The sequence below is a fragment of the Pseudonaja textilis genome, chromosome 14 (genome assembly GCF_049901715.1).
Source record: "Pseudonaja textilis isolate UNSWEBS1 chromosome 14, rPseTex1.2, whole genome shotgun sequence".
NCBI lineage: Eukaryota > Metazoa > Chordata > Lepidosauria > Squamata > Elapidae > Pseudonaja > Pseudonaja textilis.
In genome coordinates, this window is record NC_142003.1 from 14,209,113 (window position 1) to 14,234,173 (window position 25,061).

At 49.1% G+C, this 25,061-nt stretch overlaps 1 protein-coding gene across 4 annotated transcripts in view; it reads left to right on the plus strand.

Moving 5' to 3' along the window:
* The window catches only part of GRID2IP (Grid2 interacting protein), a 92,516-nt gene extending 72,371 nt beyond the window's left edge, over positions 1 to 20,145 (plus strand). For 3 of the 4 annotated variants that reach the window (XM_087912621.1, XM_087912623.1, XM_087912624.1), the window contains 6 exons: positions 110 to 265; positions 5,811 to 5,897; positions 8,959 to 9,088; positions 12,294 to 12,415; positions 15,012 to 15,176; positions 19,759 to 19,954. In XM_087912621.1, coding sequence (XP_087768747.1) covers positions 110 to 265; positions 5,811 to 5,897; positions 8,959 to 9,088; positions 12,294 to 12,415; positions 15,012 to 15,176; positions 19,759 to 19,830 — 732 coding nt within the window. In that variant the 3' untranslated portion in view covers positions 19,831 to 19,954. Of the gene's footprint in view, positions 1 to 109; positions 266 to 5,810; positions 5,898 to 8,958; positions 9,089 to 12,293; positions 12,416 to 15,011; positions 15,177 to 19,758 lie in introns of all 4 variants that reach the window. The other variant, XM_087912620.1, reaches the window with a different exon arrangement.
* Positions 20,146 to 25,061: the final 4,916 nt, after the last annotated feature.

Genomic DNA, 25,061 nt, shown 5'->3' on the forward strand with positions numbered 1-25,061 from the left:
TGCTCCAGACTCCCAGAATTGCCTGTTACCATCTCAAGGAGCGTGTGGATCTTTAGGCCGCCTCCGGTGTGACGGTCTTCCTTTGTCCCTTCTTTTCCTTCTCTCCCAGATGCTTTTGGTGCCTGAATATAAAACCCGCCTGTGCAGCCTTCACTTCAAGACAACCCTGCAGGAGAAGGCAGAGGAGATTACGGCCAGCTGTGAGTGCATCTATAATGCTTCCCTGGAACTGAAGAACAGCAAGAAACTGGCCAAAATATTGGAGGTTGGTCAAACAACGTTCTTGTTCCTAGTAGTGGCCACCAGAGGGCCACCGTTCCCTTTTACTCAGCCACCTGTTGGCAGTTCCCAGACTTTCAAGGCACAGAGTCCCACTGGCTGCCTCTTCTTCGAACTTCTGCTGTCTGTCTGTCTGTCTGTCTGTCTGTCTCTGTGTGTTTCTCCTCCTCCCTCCCTCTCTCCCTCTCTTTCTCCCACCTTCTCCCTCCCTCTTTCCCTCTCCCCCCTCTCTGTGTCTTTCTCCCTCCCTCCCCTCCCTCATTCTCTCTCTCTCTCCCTCCCTTTCTCTCCCTCTCTCTCTCCCCCACCCTCTCCCTCCCTCTCTTTCCCACCCCTGACATCTGCATGATGCTGCTAGCAATTCTTTGTAGCTCTCCTTATTTTCCTTTCACTTCTTTTATCTCTAAAACTCCTGATTTTTCTACAAGGAAGTGAAGAGAGGGTTGTTCTAACAGAGTCCTCCTGAGGGAGGCCCCTCTCATCTCTTGGCCTTCAACTCCTCCCACCCCCAGCAGAGGCCAGGTGGGTGGAGAAGATGCCAGTTGGAGGCCAAGCGCCTTGTAGCTCAGCTCTGTTGTCTCCTGCAGACAGGTAACCATGGCAGTGGAGGGGATGCTGAAGGGTTGCTTAGGTGGGGAGGTTGGCCCTTCCCCACAAGGAGGGGAGCCCATGGAGGGCTAGAATTCTGGGTAGGGGGTTTCCTATGGTCCTGGTTTCTTCCTGCCCGCTCTCACCATGGTTATGGGTCCTGTGTTTTAGTCCTGCCTGTTGGGCAATCCCTGCAGCCTCCAGAGATGCTTCTATAAAGTAAAAGGGAGGTTGATGGAACTGCTGCCCTTATTTGTGGGGACTGGGCTGTGCTTACTCCCTCTAACATGCAGGATAAACCACACGGCCCCAGAGGGCCCAATGCCTTGTACAAAAAAGCCATTCGGAGCCAAAATCAGGGAGGGGCTTCTGTTTTTCCCCTCCTGTTCAAAACATCCTCAAAGATCCATCTCATCCTGGGCACCCCCTTTTTTTAAAACGATTACCATCCGGCAGACGGTACAGGATAATAATAAAAACAAGGACAAATAGGCTGAAAAACAGCTTCTATCCCAGGGGAGTCGCTCTGTTGAATTCCACTGTATATAGTGCAGTGTTGGTGCAGTGTTGGGGGTTTTCAACTCAATTGTATAGAACGTGAAGGATGTGTGTTTGTGTTTATTTTCCATGATCACGATGGGCACTGAAGATGGTTTTGGATTTCGTTGTATGAGGTGCAATGACAATAAAGTAAACTAAACTGAACTAAACTAGAGTTATCGCCTCTCTTTATACAATCCTCGGTTGTATAAACAGAGGCATAGAATCAAAATCATGGGAAGTGTTAGTACCCCTTTATAAAGTAAGGCCACACCTGGAATACAGCATTCCAGTTTTGGTCACCACATTACAAAAAAGAGGTTGAGACTTTGGAAAAAGTTCAGAGAAGAGCAGCTAAGATGATCAAAGGCCCGGAGACGAAAACATAAGAAGAATGGTTGTAGGAATAGGACATGGCTAGTCTAGAGAAAAGAAGGACTACGGGTGACATGGTAGTACTATTCCAGTATTTGAGGGGCTGCCCCAAAGAAGAGTGAGGGGGTCAAGCTATTTTCCATAGCGCCAGAAGGGCAGGACAAGAAACAATGGATGGAAACGAATCAAGGAGAGACGCAACCTGGAATTCAGGAGAAACTTCCTCCCAGGAAGGACAATTAACCAGTGGAAGGGCTTGCCTTCAGAAGTTGGGAGTGCTTCCATCACTGGAGGGCTTTTAAGAAGAGACTCAACAGCCACCTCTCTGAAATGGTATGGGGTCTCCCGCTTGAGACGGGGGCTGGACCAGAAGACCTCCAGCTGTATTTTGATGGACTGCAACCCCTCAAAGCCATCTCCCTTTGAAGAGAAGCCACCCTGCAGCTTCAGAACATGCATTAACCAGGAACCAGAGTTGGCCCCCAGGGCACAGGCTCCAAATGGCACCTTGCACCCACTCAAAACGCCATAAAGGACACCTGGTTCACAGCTCCCTCCTTGGCTGGCTATCAATTAACTCAGGGTTAGCAGAGGAGACGTGCTGCTTGGCCAGCCCTGAGGCTCTCTGTCCTCATTAGTTCAGTGGACATGGAGTTCCCCTGAGCGGTTCACGTGCATGGCATGGAATCTGACCGGGCTCTCTAGCGGTGGACTCAGCGAAGGGACTCCTGGTCTGGTCTTTCTTCAGTGCCTTCTGAACCTGGGCCAGCTACTGAGGATTCCCAGAAAGCGATGGCATCCTTTGGAGGCTTGTATGGAAGCGTGAAGCGGGGAACCAACCCCCTGGGGCCCTCTGGATGTAGAGGGACATGCTGCCCTGCCCCCTCCTCCCAGAACCTCCTCTATGAGTGATCCACCAGGCCTTCCAAGCATCTACTGAGCAACCGCTTGGATTCACACAACATCTTGTGTTGTGTTGAGACTCTAGAAAGGGTGCAGAGAAGAGCAACCAGGAGGATTAGGGGACTGGAGGTTAAAACATACAATGAATGATCGTGGGAACTGGGCATAGTGAAGAGGAGGCCCAGGGGAGACAGGAGAGCAGTCTTCCAATATTTGAGGGGCCTCCACAGAGAGGAGGAAGGGGTCAAGCTATTTTCCAAGGCACCCGAAGGCCAGACAAGAAACAATGGATGGAAACTGATCAAGGAGAGATTCAACCTCGAAATAAGGAGGAATTATTCTGACAGGGAGAACAATCAATCCATGGAACAGAAGTTGCCCTTGGAAGTTGTGGGAGCTTCATCCCTGGAGGTTTTCAAGAAGCGACTGGACTGCCATCTGTCAGAAATGGTATAGGGCCTCCTGCTTGGGCAGGGGGTTGGACTAGATAACCTACAAGGTCCCTTCCAACACTATTAATCTGTAAAAAATCTTGAGGGTTGTTCTGCATCACGCCCCCAAAATATGCTACCTTGGCCAAACTAAGAAGGGTAGCAGCCTGCACTGCTGACCCCTCTTCTGCCTTGGGAAGAAAGCAAACAAGGATTCTGCCCACGCCAGAAGTGGTGGCAGTGTTGACAGGAGAGAAACTGTCTCAGCCAGGATTGGGGCTCCCCCACTGCCAGCCTCGATCCAAGAACCGGTCACCAACAACCACGCTCTCTGCTCCACTCCCAGGGGCCAAAGACAGAGGGGGAGGGGAAGGTTTGGGGTCCTTCTCTCCACCCTGGAAAAACCCGTTTGCTTCCCTAAGTGTCACTCAATGCACCCCCAGTGAAGATGGCAGTGTGGCACTACAGGGGTGAGAGCTGCAGAAAACTGGGGAAAGTCTGCCAGCTTTCCCGTAGGGATGCAGTCTGTGTGAGCTGCATCTGATTTTATAAAAATTTTTGGCCACCGTTGTGAAGTGAATCCAGCTTCCCCATTGCCTGTGTATGCCAGAGTTGGCTTGCTGTCAGGATTCCAGCAATCACCCGAATTAAATCATGATTCTCGAGCCAAGCTTCAACCAACTTCCATGGATTCATTAGAGGCGACATACCGGCACTGCCCTGTATGAAGCCAACTCTGGCATATGTCATTTACAGTCCCCTGTGACCCTGTTCCCCCCCTCCCTCCCCCCTGGGTGTCTCATAAACCAGACTCTCCAGTTGAGCACCTTCACAGGCTCATCACGTTCCAGCATTCACATTCTCCAATTAAATATATTCGCGTGGAAAAGCTCTGGTAGTCTAGTTACAATCTTTTAAAGTTAAAGAGTTGGAATGTACTTTCGCTTTCAAACACTTCACTGCTCTCCCAAATTTCTTTCCTCCCCCCTGCCCTTTTTTTTTAATGCAACTACTAAAACAGGCCTAGGAATGTTTTATGAGTTGACCTTGTGCTTGTTGGAAGCTGGCTGGCAAGGTGGCAAGGTCCCATGACCCCAGGTTAGGGTTAGGGTTAGGGTTGCTGCAACTGTTGAAACACATGCCAATTCCCAAGCGCCCAAATCTCAATCACATGACCACAGGGATGTTGTGACGGTCTTAAGTGTAAGGGCCAATCTTAAGACACTTTTTTTTCCAGCACTGTTTGTAATTTCGAACCATTGATAAATGAATGCTTGGACTAGACTACCTGTAGCTTCTCTTTGATCTAGGAATGGTCTTCACTGTCCCTTGCCTCCTCCCACAGTTGAAGGAGGGTCATGCTGTGTAGTTTTATCCTCACAAAACACAACCTGGGATTCCGTAGAGATTCTCCGTCCTCCAGGTCGTGGTTGTCCCAAAGGGGCGTTTTTCAGGAGGCAGATGGACTTTCTGTTTTGTTTTGTTTTCTTTTGAAGACGTTTCGCTTCTCATCCAAGAAGCTTCTTCAGGTTTGACTGGATGGTGGGGAAGGGAAGGATTTATACTCCTTGCAGGCAGCTGGTCATTTGCATCCTTTTTAGTGGGTCCTTTGGAGGTTTATCTGTATTCTCAGGGTTACCTGAGTGATGCTCCTATATAAACCCTTCCATTCTCCACTATCCTGTCAGACCTGCAGAAGCTTCTTGGATGAGAAGCAAAACGTCTTAAAAACAACAACAACAAGAAGAAAGTCCAGTTGCCTCCTGAAAAAAGCACCTTTGGGACCACCATGGCCTGGATGACTGAGAATCTCTACAGACTTTTAGCTAAACAATCTGGGATGAACACTCTTGGAATGGTGTGGAAGTAGGAATGGAAAAAATACCAGACTACAGCAACCAGAAGCACCACTCAGGTGACCCCAGGGATACAAGTAAACCTTCAACTGGCCTCAACAACCCTCTAAAAGGATGCAAATGACCAGCTGTCTGCAAGGAATATAAATCCTTCCCTTCCCCACCATCCAGACAGAGCTGAGGAAGCTTCTTGGATGAGAAGCGAAATGTCTTCAAAAGAAAAAACAAGGAAGTCCAGCTGCCTCCTGAAAAAAAAATGCACGTTTGGGACACAACCTGGGTTGTGTGGATGTGCTCAGCCTTATATTAGCCATCTGTGATTCAGCCTGCACGTTGTGCAAGCTTGCATGGTGAGTTCTTGGCATGGTGTGTCATGCAAACTCCTGACAGTTCGATTGTGTAAGCCACAACTGACTGATTTTGTGAAAATTCACAGTATTTCCCTCCGTCCTTTGCATGAGTGCAGCCCTCCAGGCAAAAAGGAAAGGCACAGTGCAACCTGGAGTGAGCAACAGATACAGAGGATAGACTAGATGGCCACCGAGTCTCTTTACAGTTCCGATCCTTCTGGGGCAGGAGAATCATCCCAGGCAGGACGTCCAGCCCGCTTCGTTTCTAGTGTGTAAAAGTCTGCGTAGAGGTAGCCTCTCGTGGCTGGGCTTTTGGGTAGGCTGAGTGACAGGCCCAAATCCTGTGCGTGCGATGTATACAGCAGGTCTCTATCTGTTGTGTGAACCAGGACGGAATCCTGTTAATTCAGCACCAACAGACAGGGCAGAAATGGGAGCTAATGGATGGTTTTCTCTGATCTGTGGTTCACCAGAAACTCTCTTTACAGTTTGTGCTGGCCATGGGCAACTACCTAAACCATGGGCAACCCCAAACCAACAAAACAACCAGCTTTAAAATCAACTTCCTCACAGAGGTAAGTGGCCTCCAAACCTGGCTAGATGGATGCTCTCCTTGGGTTAAAGAGGGGACTTTGATTTATGTGTCATCCAGCTTTTAGCAACCCACATCCTCTCCTCCAGACCTTCTCCTTCAGGTCTCTCAGGGGTGCATCCATCGCTGTTGTAACAGGGGTGGGATTCAAATTGTGCTACCACCGGTTCGGTGGGCGTGACTTGGTGGGCATGCTTTGCACGTGAAGAGGTGTTGCTACTGACCTCCTCCGGCACCCCTGCGCTCTCCCTGGGTCTTCAACAGCTGACGCGCGGCAATCCGCTGTGCCGCGCGATGGAGCTGAGCATCAAAAGCAGGAAATAAAGGTCAGTCTGGAGCCTGGGTGGCTAGGTGGGCCCAGCAGCTGATCGTTGGAGCAAACTGGTTCGCTCCCAGATGATCTTCGAAGCTACTGGTTCGGCCGAACCGGGAAGAACCGGTAGAATCCCACCCCTGTGTTATAACCCAGACCATCTCTTCTACTGCTGGTTGTCCTCCTTTTTTCCCCCTCTTTCCTTCCCCCTTTCCCCCCTTTAGGGCTTTCTCCAGAGAGCAAAGTCTTTGCGTAAGGATGCAAGAAAGGGGTGAACCAAACAGGTTAAATTTCTCTCAGGCCCTCCACTTTAATTAATATTCATATTCCTCCAATGACTAGACTAGTCACGTCTGTGCAAAATCCAGATACACTGTGCTCTTTATTGGTCTATTGCACTGGTATCAAACTCAAGGCCCATGGACCAGAACCGGCCTGTGAGGTGCTTAGATCTGGCCCAGGGGGCTGACCTGGAAATAATAAAGGACCAGCCCGCGGTGCCTCTGCCAGCCAAAATGGGGCACAGGGGCCTCCTTGTGCCCCGTTTTGGCTCGCAGAATGCTGCAAGAAGCCGTCCAGGTAAAAAATAGGGTGTGGGGGGACCTCAGGAGGGGCCCCCCGCCGCCCTTTTCCCTGGCAGATTGCTGCAGGAGCCCTTCTAAGCTGAAATCCTGCAGGATTCAGAGGTGACTCGGAGCAGAGGGAGCCTGTGAAAAACATCAAGGTGCTTCCTTTGATTCGAGAGTCACGGCTGCAGAGGTGGCCTTCAGCAGGTTCTGACCAGTTCTGGAGAACCGGTAGCAGATATTTTGAATAGTTCGGAGAATTGGCCAGTACCACCCCTGACTGGAGTTTTTACAGCGTCCTTTCCCCTGCCACGCCCACCAAGCCACGCCCACAGAACCGGTAGTAAAACAAAATTGAATCCCACCACTGCGTGGCTGCTCCCTTGACTTTCTTGGGTTAATCTTGTAACTTCAAATAGTTGAATGCAACTCTTAAAGCCGCTGCATCCTCTTTTCAGCCACTTTCAGCCTAGACACAATCAGGCGACTTTAATGAATGATCCAGGCAGGCGCTGGGCTCTCAACAGTTCCAAAGCACGTTTTCCAAATCGTTTCCAAATTGCTGAATTACTGCCTGGTGATTTACATTAGAGGCCATGTTCCCCTACGGGTTTGCAAAATGGTTTGCGGAAGCTGAATGCATGTTCTTGGCAGCTTGAAGAAAACCTTGTTCTTTTTTCACTCGGGGAAAAAGGGGGATTTGTCAATGAGTGTGGAAGGGCTTAATTTTCCAGGTTTCTGCCTTCTTCCTTCTTGGGCCAATTCGTGGCAAACTACTTATAGGGAGATTTGCTCTCAGAGGGTCATCTTGAACTTGTGTCTGATCCTTTCTGAAAATTGGGTCCGATTATTGTCTTGGAAAGCACCAAATTCGCTGCTTCCTGTAGTAGCCATCAGGGCAGGAGGATGGGGGGCATCAGGCCTTGGATCCCTGCTAGCCTTCTCAGTCAGCCTGATGGAGAAATCTCTTCTCCCAGTATCAAAGCCGTGTATTGTTGGGTGTAGGACTAGGGATAATTTTTTGTTATTTAAAGAAGTTGTCCCTAATTATCGTTCTGCCAAAAATTGCACAGTGGTAACCTCTCCTTTTCTGCTAAAATGCTGTTCGGCCCCTGGATCCAGCCAGCTTTAAAACCCTAGAACCTAGAATAAAGGAGACAAGAAGAGAAGCAACCCAGAAGCAAGGAGAAAATTTCCAGACAGTTAGGACAATTAACCAGTGGAACGGTTTCCCTCCAGAAGTTGTAGGTGCTCCAACCCTGGAGGTTTTTAAGAAGAAACTAGACAGCTGCTAGGGACACGGTGGCTCAGGGACTAAGACGCTGAGCTTGTCGATCAGAAAGGTTGGCAGTTCGGCGGTTTGAATCCCTAGTGCTGTGTAATGGAGTGAGCTCCTGTTGCTTCTCCCAGCTTCTGCCAACCTAGCGCATTGAAAGCAGGTAAAAATGCAAGTAGAAAAATAGGGACCACTTTGGTGGGAAGGGAACAGCGTTTTGTGCTCCTTCGGAGTTTAATCCTGCCGGGCCACATGACCACAGAGACGTCTTCGGACAGCGCTGGCTCTTCTTCAGCTTTGAAACAGAGATGAGCACCACCCCCTAGAGCTGGAAACGACTGACACGTAGGTGCGAGGGGAACCTTTACGTTTAAGACAGCCACTTGTCTGAAATGGTATAAGATCTCCTGCTCGAGCCCCTAGGGGGTTGAACTGGAAGATTTTCAAGCTTTCTTCCAACTCTGTTATTCTGTATTCCGAGTTAATGTATGTGAGACGGGCAGCCATGAACATCTAATAAATCTAAGGCTCTTAAACTGAATCAGTGATGTAGAAGGCTCCACCAGGTCTCTTGGGACAGCTGTGTCATGGGAACCCAAGCAGCTGCTCTGCTTTGCAAAGAGCTTTTGAGGATTGCTGTTACAGAACCCACTTATGAACCCCAACTGGTAGCAGAGAAAGTTGACCAGGGTAACAAATGAAAATAATGAGGCTGGCTTAGCTTTGCTGTGTGAACCCAACAATTATGAGCAAGCGTGTTCATTTTCTGAAGAATCTTTTCTGCTGCAATGATGGGCCGTGTTTTTGAGCTGACTAACAACCAGCACAGTATGGCTGGAATTACTCCGTCACTCATCAGTATTGCTTTTCTCTTTTGACTTTCTTCCAGCTGAACACAACGAAAACAGTCGATGGGAAATCCACGTTTCTGCATATTCTTGCCAAATCACTTAGCCAACATTTCCCAGAGCTCCTGGGCTTTGCCAGGGATTTGCCCACAGTGCCACATGCTGCCAAAGGTAAATCACAAAGGATGGGCCTTTTTTCCCCTGACATCACTTGGTTTAGAGGGAAACAGGGATGGGAAGAATCTGTGGGTCTCCCAGTTCTGTCCATTTACCTACTATTAAAACTCTTGTTCCCATAATCCTTTACTGGGTAAAATGATGCATTGTAGGGCAATGGCTTTTGAACCGAAGGACCTCAAATAGACTAACTTGAAGAATGCGTCCAAAACCTGAGACCCATGGGCCCTTGTGGAATTGGAATTTGGCAAATGTTATACAGCATTTTGTGACAAAAATTACCTTAAAACAGTTTGTAAAAAAGTATGATATGCTATAAAATATTTCCAGTGCTGATGTTTAATGTGGTATGTACTTCAAGATGGACTTGCTTCAGGGCAGATCGATTTCTGAATAACAATAGCAATAGCACTTAGACTTTATTTACTGCCCCATAGTGCTTTTCAGCAAGTGTCTCCAACCTTGGCAACTTTAAGACTTGTGGACTTCAAATCCCAGAATTCCCCAACAAGCATAGCTTGTTTAATACACTGGTCTGGTGTCAGGCCTGCCTCTGCTTAGGTTCTTAGGAAAGAAACACCCTCGACTCCATTTGGTTGAACTGATAGGTTCTTTTACTAAGGTTAAGTGGCTGCAGTGAAAGAAAGGCTAGATCTGAATATTTCTGTGCAAAGGTTACAATTTTCCCCTTTCCATGCTCTCCCTGACCAGTTTGTCATTGTCCAAGAGGCCTCTAATCTTGGCAACTTTAACCCTTAGGGACTTCCTTCTCCAGCCAGCATATTCCCCCAACAACCTGGGTCCTCATTTTATTGACCTTGGAAGGTTGGAAGGCTGAATCATACGGGCTCACTTGCAGAATGCACCCAAAATCTGGGAGTCATGACCCCTGTGGAGTTTGGCAAACTTCATACAATATTTTATGACATAAACATTATCATAAACACTTCATGGCATAATACAGAAGGTCAAAAATAATTTCCTGTGCTGTTGTTTGACTGTGCTGTACAATTCAACGCAGGTTAATTTCAAGGCAGTTCCAGTTCTGAGTTTATCCCAACCTTTGCAACCCAGGCAGGATATTAGAAGCCTCATCATTGTTGAAGGCAATTTAGAAATATCTCCAGAAGGATGACTCAACAGGTCACATGTAGTCTAGTTCATTTTCAGCCTTCTAACTCAGATGGAGAAAAAGGGGGAAAAAAAACCCAGCTGAATTTACAAAGAGAAGTCGCCTGAAATCGAAGAAGCTTCACAGGCTTAATCATAGAAGCTATTTTCACAGGATACACAGGATCTGCCCAAAGTGTCTTGTGAGAAAGAAAAAACCAACAATCCATTCATAGTTTCACCCAAAAAAGTTTGGGAATGTTACCCATTGCGTAGACAGACCATGCAATAGGGGCACTGCTTCTCAACTTTGGCCACTTTAAGACACGGGGGCTGCAACTGATAGCTGGTTGGGGAATTCTGGGAGTTGAAGTCCACGTGTCTTAAAGTGTTGAGAAACACTGCCATAGGGCAACCATTGCACCATCCAATTTGCATAAACAAAATAGGGCCTTTCCATAGTGAGAAACTGAGACTCACCAGAGAGACGCGTCCCAGTGTCTGTCTATGAATCCTCCACCCTGTCTCATCTTAGACATGCCAACATTCCTCCAGCACAATATTCTCAACCATGGCAACCTCAGAAACCATATATGTGCTTGTAAATTCCCCAGGCTGCTTTTTGGGAATTCTGGGAATTGAAGTCCACAGGCCTTAAAGCTGCCGAGATTAAGAAACATTCCTGACAGTGGCAAATAATTTGCTGTCCCCTCCAGTAGGTGACTCTGCCTGCCCCTACTCAGGGACCAGTTTGTCCTGCAGGTGAGTCTGAGTGAGATGCTGGCAAAGTCTGCTGTGGTTGGAGGGGCAGGGGTGGCACAAAAGTGTTTAGCAACCCCTGAAAAGCCTGAGGGCGGATGCACTGAGCTACAGTGGTGCAGTGGTTAGAGTGCAGTACCGCAGGCTACTTCTGCTGACTGCCAACTGCCTGCAATTTGGCAGTTTGAATCCCACCAGGCTCAAGGTTGACTCAGCCTTCCATCATTCCAAGGTGAGTAAAATGAGAACCCAGATTGTTGGGGGGCAAGAGGCTAGTTCTGTAAACCTCCTAGAGAGGGCTGTAAAACCTGGTGAAGCGGTAGATAAGTCCAAGTGCTGTTGCTATTTGTGAAGTGAATCACTGCAGTTGTTAAATTAGTAACCTGGTTGTTAAGTGAATCTGGTTCCCCATTGACTTTGCTTGACAGAAGGTTGCAAAAGGGGATCACACAACCCCCTGGGACACTGCGACCGTCATAAATGTGAGTCAGTTGCCAGCAGTCTGATTTTGATCACGTGATCATGGGGATGCTGTAACAGTCACAAGTGTGAAGTGCTTTGAATGGACACTAAATGGATGGTTTTAAGTCAAGGACTAGCTGTCCTGAGAAGTAAGCAGCCTTTGAGTCTGTTGCTTTTTGCTTAATGGAAGATGGGCGAGTCAGTGAAGAAGGGGTGACATGATAGAAAGAAGAATTAGGAGTGAGCTGACGGCAGCATTCCAATATTTGAGGGGCTGCCTCAAAGAAGGGGGTGTGTGAAATTATTCTCCGAAGCACCAGGACAAGAAACGATGGCTGGAAACCAACCAAAGAGAGAAGCAATCTGGGACTGAGGAGGAAATTCCTAATAGAGGAATTGACCAGTGGAACTTCCTGCCCCTAGAAGTTGTAGATGCTTCATCACTGGAGACTGGACAGTCATTTAACTGAAATGGTACAGGGTCTCCTGCCAGAAGACCTCCAAGGTCAAGGTCCCTTCCAGCTCTGTTCTGTTCTGTTTTATTCTATTCTATATTCCATTCCATTTCATTCTTTCATAATTCTATTCTATTCTATATTCTATTCTATTCCCTCTTCTCTTCTCTTCTCTTCTCTTCTCTTCTCTTCTCTTCTCTTCTCTTCTCTTCTCTTCTCTTCTCCTCTCCTCTCCTCTCCTCTCCTCTCCTCTCCTCTCCTCTCCTCTCCTCTTCTCTTCTCTTCTCTTCTCTTCTATATTCTATTCTATTTTATTCTATTCTATTATTGAGAGATCTTTCCTTGCTTCGCGAAGAAGGTGGTGCAGATGAAGCTGTTGAAATTTCGGACTGTTTTTCCCCCCCTCTCCTTAGTGAATCAGAGAACGTTAACAGCTGACCTCAATGACCTTCATCGCACTGTCCGTGAGATTGAAATCGCCTGCCAGAACATGGTGCCTTCATCACCCGAGGACAGATTTGTGCCTGTGATGGATGTATCCTTTTGCTGAGAAAGCGGGGGGCTTGCTAGAATGGATTCCACAAATGAAGCCATCCACCCACCCACCCCACCCCCTAGAAAAAGAAAAAAGCAAGTTAGATGAAGAGATGGGAGGTCTAGGTCATCTTTGGGTCTTCTGGAGAACCAGAGGAAGTTGAGGGGGGGATGTCACTTGTTGGAAGAAATATTCAGTTAGGTTCAGTTCTGTGAGAGGTAAGAACCGAATTACTCAATACTCACAACACAGGAACAAATCTGGTTCACCATTCAAAGGTTTATTAAAGAAAATAAGCGTTTGCAAACGGGCCTTCAAGTCCCTCCCCAAGTGGACTGGGTACAAGAAGAGCAAGCCTCCATATTCAAGCAATACTTTTTATACCCCTGCCCAGAACACGCCACGCCCAAGAAGCCCCCCCCACACACCCCTTCTTCTCTAGATGCTAAACTATCAACTGGGGTCAGCATGACATTGTTTCCTGTCCTTCAGTGTCTTATCTTATATTTATTGTTGGGGCTTTACCTTGGATGGATGTCCTTATCTTACTTGTTGCCTAGCCCAGGCGGATCTTCCTGTTTTCCAAGAGGACTCTAACAATGCATCATGTACTTGGAGCTGAACACATTTTAGGTTATAGGGTGGGGGTTTATGCAGAGAGAGAGAGAAAGAGGATGTTAACAAGAAGCATCAGAAAGAGCAAAAGAGAATTATAAAAGAGTAACTTATAATTTTTCCCTCAGTTCCAAGTGGGGAGAAAGACACTGGAAACATGGAGGATACTTGGAAGGATGGTTTAATGGAGCAGAACCATTAAGCACATGGTCCTGGTGCAACTGACCACATGGAGTGGAGAGAGATGTATATTTATACCCTCTCTTGAGCCTTGCCTTTGAGCTTCCTGTTCCTGTGGCAAGGGCAGGTATCCTATTGGTTGTCAGACTCCCAGAGGGCTATGCAGCTAAACTTGTAAGCTGTCTGTGTCCCAGGCTTGGTTGAATCTTGTTGGGTTATGTAATGAAGGGGCTTTGGGCAATTCCTATGGTGGCTTAATAATGGCTTTGTCCTTGTTTGGATCTGAGTGAGGGGTAATCCCATCACCCTGGAGCTGGAGATCTTTTGTCTTGTAGATAAGATGTCCTTTGTCTTTCTGGGGCTGTTAACAAAAGTAGGGGGCGCTTTCCAAGAGCACGTTTCTCCTTTTCTCATCCAGGGGGGTGTAATATTCTGCCTTTGTAATATTTCCTAGAATATTTCATTCTTCTAGGAAGAGCGGTGGGTGCTAAGTTTCTTCGCACTGGAATGGACGGGCCCAGATTTCAGGGACCAAAATGGAGAGATGGTGGTGGGAGGCTTCTTGAGGGGTGGGGGGTGGGCAAACACTTCTCATTCCTATTATAAAATGGCTGTTTTATATCTGGAAACAGAAACTTTAATCTCCCAGAGTCCTTCCGTTCCCCTTGCCACATTTATCATCCACCAAACTCCACTAAATGATTCTAAGACACATCTGGGCTGAAATTTCTTTATTTTTTTTTTCCCAGGCTGGTGTTGAAAATATCTATCCTTCATTGGAGGGGTGGTGGTGGTGTGGATGAATGTTTCCCAAATTCCTAATTTTGTAACCAAATTATGGTGGCGTGAATAGTGAGAGGCGTCACTAATTGGGAGCTGGAGGATAGTTGAATGAGGTTAGAATCTCTGCTCTTTCCCGTCTCCCCTGGGAGGGTCGGCTGCCTTTGCTTGTCCCTCTCTCGCCTCGAGAGCTGCCCCCATTGGAGTGACAGTAGAGGGGCCCATGGCCTGGCGCTGTAGCGAGGGGCCAAATGAGTTGCCATTGACCCTTGTGCAGTGTCGGTGTTGGTATCAGAGAAGCCCCTCTAGAATAATGGATGCTTTTGGAGCTGGGTGATTTGCTTCTTCAAGACAGTTTTGAACTGCCTGGATTTATCCCTACAGTTGTCTTGGCAATTGATTTTCAGATGAGGTTTGCTATTGCCTCCTTCCTAGGGCTGTGAAAGAGTGACCGGCCTAAAATCACCCAGTTGGCTTCATGCCCAAGGTGGGACTGGAATTCTCAGTCTCCCAATTTCTAGCCAGGTGCCTTATAACCACTGCACTAAACTGGCTCTTTTCTTTTCTTACCTGGATAATTAAGAATGTCAGAAGGTGTGAACTGCCATCGGTTTTAGAGTCAGTTTTTCTTCTTGAGGGCAAAAGCCAGCCGGTCCTGTTTGTCCATCCTTAGCAGAGGAGGTATTCAACCGGTTCTGACCGGTTCTATAGAACTGGTAGTGGAAATTTTGAATTGTTCGGAGAACCGGCAAATATCCCCTCTGACTGGCCCCGCCAACCCCATCTATTCTCCGCCTCCCATTGAGTCCCAGCTGATAGGCTGAGTCTTCTTTGGTTGCCCTGCATAGGAGAACAGAGCTGGAAAGCAGGTTAGTGGGGTGGGGAGGGAATGGGGATTTTGCAGAATATCCTTTCCCTGCCATACCCACCAAGCCAAGCCGTGCCCACTAAAGCACGCCCACACAGAACCAGTAGTAAAAATTTTTGAATCCCACCACTGGTCCTTAGCCACCCACTGCAGGCCTTCCTGGAGAGTGCAGATCCCACCGTCCAATCCCTCGATGATCTCCAGCACAAAGCCATGGAAGAATTCAGGAAAGTCTTATCCTTCTTTGGGGAAGACTCCAAAGCCACAACCTCGGAGGACTTTTTTGGCATTTTTGCTGAGTTCATGAGCAAATTTGAGGTGAGCATCCCCAGGATTTTATTCTACTTTAGTTACCCCGTGGTTGGGGCTGTGATCAACGTTTTGTTTTATCACTTGCATTGCTCCTGGAGGATCAGGATTGGGCAGGGGTGTCAAACTCGATTTCATTGAGGGCCACATCAAGGTTGTGTTTGATGGGGGGGTGAGGGGGCATGGCTGGGGTGGGCGTGGCTGGGTAGGCTCGATATCACTTGTGTCAGGGGCATCTGTGGTAGCCAAGTGCTAAGGCAGGACTTCATTCAGACCCTCCCTCCCTCTCATTATAATCTCCTTCCTTCCTTCCTTCCTTCCTTCCTTCCTTCCTTCCTTCCTTCCTTCCTTCCTTCCTTCCTTCCTTCCTTCCTTCCTTCCTTCCTTCCTTCCTTCTCTTCTGTTTCCTTTTGTCTTCATTCTCCTTTCTTCTTCCTTCCCCTCTTCCCTTCTTTTTCCTTCCTTGCTCTCTTCCCATCGTTCTTTCTTTTTCTTTGTCCTTCCTCTTTCCCTTTCTCCTTCTTGCATGCTCAAATGCAAAAGGGGAAAGATTTCTTCTTTCGTTTCTTCCTCCTTCCCCTCTTCCCTTCTTTTTCCTTCCTTGCTCTCTTCCCATTTTCCTTCTTTTTTTTTTTTTGTCTTTCCTCTTTCTTCTTTCCTCTCCCTTCTTGTATGCTCAAATACAAAAGGGGAAACATTTCTCTTTTTGTTTTATTTTTAGTTCGTTTTGCTGGCCCTCTGGCAGCAAAAATGGATCCCGGGAGGAGTTCTGTTTTTGCTGTCAGAGGCCCTATAGGCAGGTCCTTTGCTGTTTCCGGGATGGCCCTGCGAGCCAGATCTAAGCATCCTGGAGCTGGATGCGGCCTTGAGTTAGACATCCCTGGGATAGCGGGTAGACCCCATGTGGCCTAGAACAGGGGCCCCCAACCCCCGGTCCATGGACTGTACCACAGCATGCCAGAAATAGGTCCATGCAAACAAGCAAAGCCCCATCCACGGGATGCAGGCAGCACACGAAACCACGCCCCCTCTGGTCCACGGAAAAACCCCTGTCCACAGAACCGGTCCCTGAGGCGCAAATGGTTGGAGCTCTTCTGGCTTAGAACACGGCTCCATTACTTTTCTTTGAGAAAACCCAAACAGATTTGACTGGGCCAATTTGAGCTTGCGGCCTTTCTAAAGACACCGTGACCACTTGAAACTCCTTGGTTGGGGATTGTCACTTAGACGCCGGCCAGAAAGAGGAGACGGTGGCAGCAAATATGTTGGGTTTTTCCATCTCTTGCGCTGGGCAGTTACACCGGGGATCGCCTCCAAACTTGGCAACTTTGAGATTTGTGGACTTCAACTCCCAGAATTCCTCAGCCAGCTTGGAAGCCCACAAGTCTCAAAGTTGCCAAGTTTGGACACCCCTGAGTTAAACATTTGGGATGGTTTCATAGCCCCCCCCCCCCAAAAAAGGATCCAGCAGGGAAAACTGGGGGGAAGGTTGAGTGGCGGAAGAGCTGTTGGGGAGGACTTTGCACATGCTTGTCCTGGCATTGCCACCCGGTCCTGTGTTCTGTTGCAAAGAGCGTCCTGTGGATCACGTGGCCATTTTTTTGAGAGAAAAGTCTGGAGAAAGGAATGCCCCACACTGATGTCACTGGATCTAGCAATCCTAGATCGGGAAAAGTGACTGCATCGGACGGTGGGATGGATGAAGTTGAGTATGCATAGCCTAAGAAAGAGACCATTGCTACCTCAGCAGCTTCCGAAAGGAGCTCCTGAAGTCATTCCTACCTTCGGGATGATTTGCCTTCAGCGTTTGTAATTTGACCCCCCCCACCTCCTTGGCTTGGATCCTGGATAATTTAGCTGCCTCTGCCGGTTAGACACATTCTTCTTTCTGCCACTCCCCAGTTGAAGTTTGTTTGCAAAATTCTTTTGCTGCTCCTCATGAAAGAAACAGGGAGAAGTCACACACCCCTTTTGCAGGGAATAAGAAGACCACCGGGGGGGTGGCAGGGGATTGAATGATAAGAGCAGGTCTTCTGGAATTGAGGGTGGGTTTCCTCTGACAAGATAGTAATGTTCCAATATTTGAGGGCTTGACACAGAGAGGAGCGGGTTAAGCTATTTTCCAAAGCCCCCGAAGGCCAGACAAGGAAAAATGGATAGAAACTGACTAGAGTGTCATGCCGTGGTTGGAGTCTGACTCCGAGGGAGAGGAGGAACAGCCGACAGGGAGTGGAAGTGTGGCTCTGGAGGTTGTGGAGGAAACTGGGGAAGGGGACCTAGGCCCATCCCCTCTTCATCTTAGGGCACACAGGGAGGAGTGGATAAGGGAGAAATCTGAATAGTGTGGTTTATGGGGGAGGAAGGGGCCCTGATCCCCTTCATGGGCTGCAGCTGTGAGGACTGTTTGAAAGGACAAACTGTGCATGGGACAGTGCTGGAAACAAAGCATGAAATAATTCTAGTCTTTCAGTTCTTATCTGAGTCTGGCATCCTTCCCAGTGTGTGCATTTCGATATCTGTGGACGTCTTCAAGCCCTTATCCTGCCTTGTCTCATTAATTGCTTCAGTGTGTTTTGTGTTGTTTTTTCTATTTATAATTTATAGGTATTTTTAGTTTGAACGACATTTCCTCCTTTTAGCAACTATTTGTGGGAGAGGTTTTTTGTCTCCAGTCAATGATATTTGGACCTTTGAAGCCAAGTTGAAGGTATTAAAGGGACTTCACCTGTTTTTTGTGACTTTGTTGCTTTTGTATCCCACCCGGGGTCATCACAAAAGGAGAGATTCAACCTGGAAATAAGGAGAAAATTTCTGACAGGGAGAACAATCAACCCATGGAACAGAAGTTTCCTTCGGAAGTTGTGGGAGCTTCATCCCTGGAGGCTTTCGAGAAGAGGCTGGACTGCCATCTGTCAGAAATGGTATAGGGTCTCCTGCTTGGGCAGGAGGTTGGACTAGATGACCTACAAGGTCCCTTCCGACTCTGTTAATCTGTATCTGTATCAGTTTGGTGCAGATTGGCCTCCCCTGACTCATTCATCCTCAGCTTGAGCCGTCCTTGACTTGATTGACGGATGGATACAGCAGATTATACTCCGAACTCAGCAAGTGGACGACTTTAACGCCCCGAATTCCTCAGCCAGCCAGACTTTAAGTCTGGAAGTGTTAAAGTGGTCAAATTTAGAGGCCCCAGTACTAGAGGATTATGGGGGGGTGGAGATGGTCCCCTCACCAAAGACAAGATGTCTAACAGCCCAGACTGGACAGCTAAGAGCATCAAATCTCTAAGCCAGCAGTGCATCAAACTTCTTTGATCTTGAAATGTTTGCAGTATCCATGCATGTGGACATGGCCCTGATGAGGGGAACATGTTGTATGCAAAAAGAACAAATGGGTTGGTTGACCCAGTCAAGCAAGCAAGGAGACTTGAACTGGTATGAAGCCATTCTGGTCCGCTTGAGCTTTTGACTCCTTCTCCTCATGTCCTCCAGACTGTCGTGTTTGTAACTGCAGCTTCCACGCTTATTTGGGGGCAAATTGTGGCCCCGGGTGGCAGAAGGCAGCAAGAACCTGGCGTGGCCACCTGCACAAGCCTCAGGCTGGAGACCCCAGAAGCAGAGGGCTATCTGTGGCTCAGACAGCTCATTCAAGCTTGCCTGTGTCTTCTCCGTACACACCTACCATGCAGTGAACTGGAGTGTGTTGAGTTGCCTCCTTCTGGGTTTTCCAGTCCCTACAGATATGAAAATGTGGTGTTGGGTCTTTAAATCTCCTTAATGGCCTAGACCAGGGGAGTCCAACCTTGGCCACTTTAAGACTTGCGGACTTCAATTCCCAGAGTTGAAGTCTGGGAATTGAAGTCCACAAGTCCGGGAGTTGAAGTCCACAAGTCTTCAAATGGCCAAGGTTGGACTCCCCTAGTCTAAATAGATAACCGATAATCAGAGTTGGAAGGGACCTTGTAGGTCATCTAGTCCAACCCCTCTGCCCAAGCAGAAGACCCTACATCATTTCTGACAGATGGCAGTCCAGTCTCTTCTTGAAAGCTTCCAGTGATGAACCTCCCATAACTTCCGAAGGTGACTTCTGTTCCATGGGTTGATTGTTCTCCCTGTCAGAAAATTTCTCCTTATTTCCAGGTTGAATCTCTCCTCGTTCAGTTTCCATCTATTATTCCTTGTCTGACCTTCAGGTGCCTTGGAAAATAGCTTGACCCCCTTCCTCCTCTTTGTGGCAGCCCCTCAAATATTGGAAGGCTGTTCTCCTGTCTCCCCTGGTCCTTCTCTTCACTAGACTAGCCAGGCCCAGTTTCTGTAACCGTTCTTCATATGTTTTAGCCTCCAGTCCGCTAATCATCCTGGTTGCTCTTCTCTTCATTCTTTCTAGAGTCTCAACATCTTTTTTATAGTGTGGTGACCAAACTGGATGCAGTACTCTAGGTGTGGTCTTACTAAGGCTTTACAGAGCGGTATTAGTACCTCACTTGATCTTGATCGGATCTGGTTGTTTGTTTGCTTGCTACCTCCAGCAGGGGTTGAGCTAGAAGACCTCCAAGATCTCTTTCAGCCCTATGATTCTCTTCTCTCTACAGCGGGCCTTCAACGACGTGCAGGCCAGCGAACCCCTGTGCAGCCCGAAGGCGATCCCTCCACTTGCCTGGTGACCGCAGGGTTCAAGAAAGACTGCGGCATGGTGCTTTCGTGCCTCCAGTGTGGCTTCTTCAGGTCCACTCTGGCGGTCGATGGAAAGCAAGTTTCTTCCCAGCTTGGAAGCAGCGTTGCTGGAGACCAGCAGAGGACATGCCTGTGCCCATTTTTATGGAAACTGCCTTCAAAAAAGAGCCGCGGGGGGTGGGGGGGGGGGCAGGTGCAGATTTCTACACACTTCTCTGCACCAGAGACAATTCTTTTTCACAGGGATATTCCGTGGTTGCTAAACTTGAGTGCTAGAATCCAAGGGGTAAAGAGGCCTGGACAAAGCTGCCCCGGTTTTCCTCTGACTTTTCATGGCCTTTCTGGGAACCCCTTTATTCAGGGGTGGGCTTCAGAAAATGTATTGGTTCTCTGCCCGGTTGCTGGGTGGGCGTGGCCATGGTGAGCGTGGCCTAGTCCGCCTCCTACACCATGGTGGGGAGTCCATTTTTGCCCTCCCTGGGCTCCGGGAGGGTGAACAACGGGCCCCACGGGCTCCGGAAGCCTGAAATGGGCTCATTTCTGGCCTTCCAAAGCCCCTGAGAGCAGGGGTGGGATTCAAATTTTTTAACAACTGGTTCTGTTGGAAGTGGCTAGCTGGGCCACTGGTATAGGGCCATGTGACTGGGTGGGCATGGCTTCTTTTTTTTTGCAGCACCCCCCCAGCACTCCATTTTTGGGGCTCCTGGACCTCAGGGAAGCCTCCCAGGGGGGTGTTTACTCCCTGGAAGCTTCCCTGAGCAAGGGGGGGCACACAGCACCACCCCACACTCCGTTTTGGGGGCTTCCTGGCCTCAGGGAAGCTCCTGAGGGGAAGTTTTTGCTCCCAGAAGGCTTCCCTGAGATCTAGGAAGGCAAAAAAATGGAGTGCTGGGAGGAGAGCACGCAGCACCACCACCACCCCCGTGCGCCCCTTTTTGCCTCCTGGGCCTCAGGGAAGCCTCCTGGGTGAAGCAGTAAGACAGCCGGGAGGATTCTGGCAGAGCTGATTGTAAGAACAGCTGATCGTCGGGGGAAAAAAAAGAAATAGCTTAAGGAGTGACTGAGTGGGGGAGAATGCAGTCAGCAATGTCGGGCATGCATGTGATGTCGCACATGTGCAATAAGGACTGACTGGGTGGGGAGGGGAGAGACTGACAGAGAGGGGCGGGGCCAGCCAAGAGCGCAATTTGCCAGCTTCCCGAACTGCACAGAATCGTAACAACCGGTTCTACAGAACCGGTCTGAACCGGTAGAATCCCACCCCTGCCTGGGAGGCCCGTTTTTCACCCTCTCCGAACCTTTTTGAGGGCCCTGCACTTACCTGGGATCCAAAACAGGCTGTGTGGAGACTCCTGGGAGGGGAGGGGAGGGGAAGGGAGGGGTGGGTGGGGCCAGCCAGTCACTGCAACTATCAGTTCGGTGAATTAGATGCATACCTAACATGCGGTTTGTCCGAACTATTACGAACCGGTAGTAACCCATCCCTGCCTTCATTTCAGGGAGCTGTCACTGAGCTTGCGGGTGGCATTTGGGAAGGGTCAATCTGTTCCGGGCTTGCCTGGTGCCCCAAAGGAAAGACGCCATGACAAGAGGAACAGATTTGCTCCCTCTCCTGCCTCCTGCTCTCCAGGTATCCATTTGCAAACGTAGCCAGTGAGTCTTTCGTTCCATTTCAGCTCTCTTGGGAAAATAGGTGACCCACGCAAGCAGGGTGGGGGCTGAAGCCCTCTCTCTAGAGCTGAGTGGCAAAAAAAAAAAAGTGAGGAAGTGCCCTCACCCTACCCAGCATCGGGTGCCTGTTCCACACCGTCTTCTTGTCTGCTGCCTATTGGTCAAACGTCTGGGAGCAGAGTAGCTTATGTTTATGTTTTGTTTACTTGATTTGTTGGGTTGCTATCTCAGAGTTCCTCCAGGAGTTCAAGGCAAGCTTGTGTGAGGAACACTCTTCCCTTCCCCCCCGCAAGCAATGACCCTGTGATGGCCCAGGGTGCCTAGGCAGAAGCAAGCATCCCTGGAGACCTTTATTGCGCTGATTAAAGGCCACACCAGACGGCCCTGCCAGGGTCTGCTAAGACTCCACCCCACATGCCCCTGAAGGCAGCCACCCTCAGTCCAGGGGTGGGATTCCAAGATTTTTACCACCAGTTCGGTGGGAATGGCTTGGTGGGCACTCTTTGCGCACATGCACACACTTTGTGTGTGCATGAAAAACATGCACTTTGTGCAGGCACAGAGGGGTTTTAACTCGCCTCCTGCAAGCTTGCACTCTCCCGGTGACTTTAGCAGCTGCCACGCAGCACTCCGCTGTGCCGCGCAAAGTAGCTGTGCTTCAAAAGCAGGGGATAAAGGTGAGTATGGGAGCCTGGGTGGGCGGGTTGGCCCAACAGCAGAGTGGCGGAGAGAACCGGTTTGGCCTCCGCTGCTCATCGGTGCTACCAGCTCGGCAGAACCAGGCCGAACCGAACCACTGCCTCAGTCCCCCAAAGCCAGTAAACAACAAAAGAAGTCCAAAGAGAAGGTGCAAGCTCACAGGGCAAAGTCCAGTGTTCCTGGGGAGGGACAACCTTCTCCTGAGTAGCCTCCTCTGGGCTTGCCTATGCTCCAGTGGTGGGTTTTGAATTTTTTTCCTACCGGTTTGGTGTGAGCGCACTCTTTGTGTGTGCATGCACAGCGTTTGCAACTCACCTTCTGCTGCAAGCCCTGTGTGTAAAACAACTGACGCGCGACAATCGGCTGTGCGTTGTGAAGCAGCTGAGATTGAAAAGCAGGAAATAAAGCACAGAATAGAGCCGGGGTGGGTGGGAGGGCCCAGCAGCTGATCGTCGGAGCGAACTGGTTGCTCACGGATGACCCTTGGAGCTACCGGTTTGGCCAAACTGGGCCAAAATACCACCACTGCTATGCTCCCTTCTCCGTGCCCTTGGATCAAATGGGGGAGGCAGCTGTTCCTCATCAGAGGGGATCCACTGCCTATCCACACCACTGCCTGTCTGCAGCCGATCCTGCCCCGTGTCTCTGAAGGCAGGCAGCTCGATCGCTTCCCCCAATGCCTGAGGGGACTGGGACAGCCTCATCCTCAACCCCTGGCCTCTCCAAGTATGCTAAAGGAGATGTGCCACCCCAACTTCTCCTCCTTCTTCTCCTCTTCTTCCTCCTCCTCCTCTTTCTCCTCTTCCTTTTCCTCTTCTTCTTCCTCCTCTTCCTCCTCTTCCTCCTCCTCTTCTCCTCCTCCTCCTCCTCTTCCTCCTCCTGCTCCTCCTCTTCCTCCTCCTCCTCTTCTTCCTCTTCCTCCTTCTCTTTTCCTCTTCCTCTTCCTCCTCTTCCTCCTCTTCTTCCTCCTCCTATTTCTCCTCTTGCTCCTCTTCCTCCTCCTCTTCTTCCTCCTCTTCCTGCTCCTCCTCTTCCTCCAAACCAGGCTCCACTGAGCCATGACAGAGAAGGATGTAGAGTAGAAGAGACAGTTTCCAAGAAGTCCATGAGTTTTCATGGGTAAAGGGTGGACTCGGCTCAGTATCCCCCAAGTCTTAGCGGGGTCCATTCAGATCTGCATGGTGGCAAGCTTCTATAGTAGAGAGCAACGTCCCAAAGGTGTTTTTCTTCAAGAGGCAGCTGGATTTCCTGGTTTTTCTTTGAAGATGTTTCGTTTCTCATCCAAGAAGCTTCTTCAGCTCTTCCCCACTATCCTGTCAGAACTGAAGAGGGTTTTCGAATGAGAAGCAAAACGTCTTCAGAGAAAAACCAGTAAGTCCAGTTGCCTCTTTCAAAAAGCACCTTTGGGACAACCATGACCTGGATGATGGAGAATCTCCATAGACATTTAGCAGAGAGCAAGCTCATTGCTCCAGGAAGCCATCAGGCCAGTGAAATGCCCCAATCCATTTGGTTCCCCCCATGGGTGTCCAGCCGAGCCTTTCCCGTAGCCCCTGAGTGGAGATGCTCGGAGCTGGAAATGAACAAAAGGCCTCCTCAGATTGTCAGGGCTCCAACAAATCCACCCTCATTCAAAGCAAAAGTCTCCAGCCAAATCTCAGAAAAGGTAAACCGGTTTATTAGAAACTGCCATGTTGGTGCATGGCTGGATGTAGCCGGTACTCAATCCCATCATCCATTTCCCCCTTGACCCTGGTCTTTCCCCCACCCCCCTGTATGTGACTTCTCCAATGGGACACATCCCTCTCCAAGAGTCATCCATCATGCTCTCCAATAACCTTCTTATGCTCCGACAACTTTGGGCTGCTGAGTTGATTATCTAGGCATTACAAGAATGACTTGTTTTCCCCCACACTCCCTTTTTCTGGCAGCTAAAAAGACCAAAGGAGTCTCTTTTTAGTTGACACAGATATCAGCCCAACATCTCCTGGGCTGTTCCCCCATGGCAGAAGCCCCCTGCCCAGCCGTCCTTGCCTGCCCTTGCAATGAGTAGTAGCAACTTCAGCCTGGCATGGGCGAAACCGAGACCATCAATAATGGGGGCCTTAGTGGGCTCCAACCCACCACTCTTCTTGTTGAAATAAAAATCCCAACCCCACCATTCCTTGCGGAGAGTTCTTCAGGTAAACCCCTTCCTTACCTATTGAACAGGGACATATAAGGGCTTCTCCTCTGCTGTTTATTGTGATGCCTCTCTCACACCCGCCCTCCTTGTTCCATAGGGAACTCGGCTCCCATTTTCAAAGAGCTGGAAGGAAGCATTTCAAGGTTACTTTATGATAACGATGGCAATGATTATCCCTGCTCTGCTCTCCTTGTATCTTTGCAAGGCTGTGCGGCTGGGCAAAGCTCTTCGTTTCCGGACACTATTTTCTCGTGATGTTTTTTTTTTTTCCCAAGGTTGAAGGTTGCCCCCGAGAATTGTGTATAGACGTGAGCGCCGTGTCTCTGTACGAATCTTTATTATGCTATCATGTAATAAAGAACTGTTCTCTCTGTAGCAACACCTGTAAGATGCAAATGGCATCGTTGGGCAATCACGTCCTTTTTACACCTGATCCAAGCCAGCCGTCTGTATGAATGAGGTGATGGTTTATGGGCTGTTTGCTTCTCGACACCATGGTACATTTATCCCGTCCTTGTGGCATAAATTGTGTTGCCCTGCAGTAGATCTTGACGTGCTTCTCTGGCATCACCGGACAGAGTTGCTGTCCTCAGACAAAATATAAGAGCCACGGTGGAGCAGTGGTTGGTGTGCAGTATTGCAGGCTCCTTCTGCTGACTGCCAGCT